Here is a 5000-nt window from a genome sequence, read left to right as displayed (position 1 = left end):
TCTTATTCACCCTCAGTTCACCCAACACAAACTTCAGAATCTTCGCTAAAAGATCGGGTAATCATTCAGTAAGAATCAACATCAACCAGTATGTATTAATATAAAAATTACAGTTATATAATAATAATGTCAACACTTTCCGTCTTCCGTCAATGGTACGGTGACTTTCATTGATGGCGAGTGTGACCGAACGTGGCTGTTGTAATTCGAATGGCTCAAACTCACCGATGCTCCAAGAATGACGAACACGAATGTGTCTCCGTGACCTTCATGGTCTACACATTCCCGAATTTTCTCCAAAATGTCTTGTGTTGTGTCGGCGTTTGCCATGTTTGCCGTTGCTTGTGCAGACGATTCTCTTGCAGAATGTGAAACACAAACTTATATCTATTTATAGGTCTGTGGATGTGAACGGGGACGACTGAGTGATTCCGGTTCGCCAGCTTGTCGTCGTTGATTGGATAACTTTGTGTTTGCCTGTTTACACCACGTGCTCCTAGAGATGAGAAGTGGGGGTTGGGGTGGGGATGGGGGGGGGGGAGTGTTTTGACAGGCATAGGCGCCTGCAATTTTACTTCTTTTCTCAGATGACTGAGATGTTGCAGTTGCAGTCTACCTTGGCACCAACAACGTACTTATCTAGCTGTAATGCGGGTCAAAGGCTAATGTCGCAGTTTATCATCCTAAATTCCTGGAGCTGAATGTAGGATGCTAAAGTGCGATCATACCCAAAGGCTGAAATCCCCCAGCCTTTACACCTTGCACAGTCGGGATCAAGATCAGATTAATTGTGTTCTTTGATCAAGGCCACATGATCTCCATCACAACTATCGAAATGACAAACTCCACTCAGCTCAGCACACACACACACACGGCGACACACGAGACACTCTCTCTCTCTCTCTCTCTCTCTCTCTCTCTCTCTCTCTCTCTCTCTCTCTCTCTCTCTCTCTCTCTCTCTCACACACACACATGGGAGAGACAACTTAGATGAGACAAGACAAAATTATTCATTTTCGAGAAAAAAAAAACACCTAATGATAAGCACTGCATGATGTGTGGGTTTTTGTTGTTGTTTTGGTTGGTTATATATATATATATATATATATATATATATATATATATATATATATATCCAGTCCCCTCTCTGAATAGTTTACACGACACAGTACTTGATGAAGTCATGAGCATGGTAATGATAATTTAAGATACACAGAGAAAGAACAATCAACACACACACACGCACGCGCGTGCACACACACACACACACACACACACACACACACACACACACACACACACACAGAGCCCATGCTTCCAGTAAGAAAACGTACAGTGCAGCGGGAGTACTACCATTAGAGGATCAAAGGGAACTTGCGTGTAGCAAATTTGTCTTGAGAAGTTTAACGGACGAAAATGATTTGGAATCGGAAACAAATCTCAAATCCGACCGCGATTTTCCAAAGAGAGCTAGATCTATATCCTCTCACACCACACTGGGAACATACATGTCAAATATTTTAACAAATTCCGGCGTGAATAAAACCCCACATTTTGCTAAAAGGTCTGTAGTATCACCTACACCTGTATGGGAACTTCAAAGAGCGCAATTTGATATCGATCACACTGATCTGATCAAAGATGACAACATAAATTTACTTACATCGCATGTACGAATCCATTTGGAAGAGAAATATCTTAATCATCTAAAGATTTTTACAGACGGCTCTGTTGTAAATGATAGAGCTGGTGCTGCTTTCGTTATTCCTGACCTTAACTTTCAAAACTCTTTTCAACTGGGAGAGAATAAATCCATCTCCACAGCTGAACTCATAGCAATTCTAATGGCGTTAAATTTCATGATATCCTTTCCGAAAACTATATTTCAAATTCTATTTTGTGTTGATTCTAAATCAGTTCTTCACGCTATTGAACTTATAAAAGAAACGGTTAGGTATGAACTCATTATTGAAATTAACCATTTGATTCACGAACTCTTACTAAGAGGCTCCCACATAACCTTTTGCTGGATTCCTTCTCATTGCGGTTTTTACTATAATGAAAAAGTTGATATTTTGGCTAAAAAAAAAAAGGAGCTATAAGCTCCACGAAGGAGTTAGATTTAAATATTTCGCTTTCACTACAGGAATGTTACACCATGGTACAAAAAGTCCAATGGTCAAAATTTCAGTTTGAAGAAAAACACACCGGTAACTCGGAGTTACATAAGAACATAAAGAAAATGTATGGTTTCATGGGAAAACATTACCATAATGATTTTCATAAGAGGCAAATCATTTCTCTAATCTGCAGATGGAAATGAATTGTTTTAGGACAAAATATGTCAGTAATGTTTCTTGCATCTGTGGTGCTCACATAACAGCCGATCATATACCAACTTGCGATATGTTAAAGTCTCAAATCCCTGAACTGAAATCACTGTCTTCAGTGTTGACGATCTTCAGCAGTCCATTGCTAATGTATGACTTTTTCAACTCCTTGTTAAATAGTCCAGTTGGTTCGCTGCTATAGTTGTTAGTTTTTCATTAGAAATGTTATATTGTTGTGTGTTTTTTTTTGGTTTATTTTTTAAACAAAACTTAAATCAGTAATTTTCACACACACACACACACACACACACACACACACACACACACACACACACACACACTTTCACTTACTTGTATGCGTACACAGTAATCCCCCCCCCTCCCCCTCCTCCCACTCGATTTTTTTCCTTCCCTCGTCTAATATCACTTACATTGAAAAGACGTTAAACTAAAGAACGAACGAACACAGAGGCGAATAATAAGTATAGTGATAATAAAATACATTTGAAAATAAAACATAAGAACACAGAGACACAGACACACACATACACACACCCATACAGATTGAGAGGCACATGCATGGTATTATACATGGGAAGAGAACACACACATACACACTCACACACACACACAGAGCAGTGCAACTGCACATAACACAAATGAGTAAGATGTTACACACAAAAATACACACAAAGATACATGCTTTTATTCTGCAATGCAACTGAACTTAACTCAAATGAATAAGACATTACACACATATAGTACACATCAACATTGATATAAAACTTATGTGTTCTGTTCAAACATGAAGTAAAACAGAAAGAACTGACTGCAAATGAGAACAGAAAACTTTAAACTGATCTTTCTCATCTTAAACATTACATTTTGAAACAAGAGAGGCAAGGCCTTCAAGACTAACTTGTGATGCACTTTTTTTTTTTTAAATCCAAGCTTTTTATGTATTGAGTATAATTTCAAAATGTAATGTTTAAGATGAGAAAGATCAGTTTAAAGCAAACTAAGTCCCCTAGCATTAATTACAGAGTAATTTCCCTTATTTTACTGTCTGCACCAAAACGTTTACAATAAATAAAACTTCCATGCTTAGCAAAAGAAGTTCCTGTTTGAACAAAAAATGATAATAATGACAGATCTTTTGTTGGGTCGAATATCAGATCAAAGTGCCAAGGTTAGAGAATACAAAAAATATAAATATAACAGTAAATGCATTATACTCAATACATAAAAAGCTTGGATTTTTTTAAAAAGTGTATCACAAGTGAATCTTGAAGGCCTTGCCTATCTTGTTTCACGTGTTTTACAAGCCTGGTTATAAGCACTGACCATTTAGCAGTTTACCAGCAATAAGCATCAATAGCAATAAACACACTTCTCTACTGATCCTGAACATTTTCTCATCTCCTTTCATTCTCAAACCAACTGTACTTTTAAATCCTTCCACACAGTTTATGGCATCATTTACTTGTACTTATAAAGTTCAACGAAATTCGCTTTAACTGTCACTGTCCACCCGAATGTGTAAAGTATTCATGCACACAGCATGTCACATTTCCACTTGAAATAATACTTTATCCTAAGCTCTATGCACTCCATAATACATGAACATTTAGACTGCATCTGGTCCTTTGAACTAGAAAAAAAGGAGAGAAGAAATCCTTTAATATGTCATTACAAAAGTAACTATATGACACAAGCATACAAGAGACTTCCTGTGCTTTGTCCCTCTACACATTGCTGGTAACTGCTTTCATCACACCAAGAACACTACAAGTACAGCAAATCTGCCTCAGCAAAAATGCCATTGTGATTTTCAGTCAGATGATCATAACACTGGCCGTCCGAGCTGAACTTCTGAGTGCTGAGCCAACAGAAGATGGAACCACAGGCAGTGCAGTGCATTTTGTTGCAGCCCCCTGTTTTCTGAATGGGACTCTTGCACCCTGGGCACGCCTTGCGGTTTTTGGGGTCCTGCCTCACCCAGTCTTCCACTCCCTCACCCACATCCTCACAGCTGCGAAGCATCGCGCAGGTCATGCCGTCATGGGCATGCTGGTGACACGCAATGCAAGTACGCACGTTACATTCAGGGCAGAGGAAAATCTCCCCTTTGTCCTCGCTTGTCACACGGTACACCATTGGACAGTCGGGCGTGGTGCAGAACTGAGCTTTGTCCTGATTGGCCAGCACAAAAGCAGACAGTGAGTTGGAGGCCAGTTCCGGAATCTTGATGTGTCCCTGACCAGGTCACACTGTTGTGTCAACTTGTGTGTAACATTGTCCTAAACCAGGCCACACTGTTGTGTCAATTTTTTGTGTGTAACATTGTCCTAAACCAGGTCACACTGTTGTGTCAACTTTTTGTGTGTAACATTGTCCTAAACCAGGTACTTGTTGTGTGTAACATTGTCCTAAACCAGGCCACACTGTTGTGTCAACTTTTTGTGTGTAACATTGTCCTAAACCAGGCCACACTGTTGTGTCAACTTGTTGTGTGTAACATTGTCCTAAACCAGGTCACACTGTTGTGTCAACTTGTGTGTAACATTGTCCTAAACCAGGCCCGCATTTTCACTGACTTCGCTTTCACAGCTCATTTTCACACTTAACTGTTAAATTTGATTAAAAATAAAGTGTTCAAAGAACCATTGC

General features: G+C 39.2%; 1 protein-coding gene across 1 annotated transcript in view; it reads right to left on the bottom strand.

The window, feature by feature from the left end:
* LOC143299419 (glucose-6-phosphate 1-dehydrogenase-like) overlaps positions 1-415 on the bottom strand; it is a 27178-nt gene extending 26763 nt beyond the window's left edge. The window contains exon 1 of the mRNA XM_076612603.1: positions 226-415. Within this exon, the coding sequence (XP_076468718.1) occupies positions 226-330 (105 nt within the window). The 5' untranslated portion in view covers positions 331-415. The remainder of the gene's footprint in view (positions 1-225) is intronic.
* Between the last annotated feature and the right edge of the window lie 4585 nt (positions 416-5000).

The sequence above is a fragment of the Babylonia areolata genome, chromosome 25, assembly GCF_041734735.1.
Source record: "Babylonia areolata isolate BAREFJ2019XMU chromosome 25, ASM4173473v1, whole genome shotgun sequence".
Taxonomy (NCBI): Eukaryota; Metazoa; Mollusca; class Gastropoda; order Neogastropoda; family Buccinidae; genus Babylonia; species Babylonia areolata.
The sequence above is the reverse complement of the archived record's forward strand: the minus strand, read 5'-3'. Positions and strand labels throughout refer to the sequence as shown.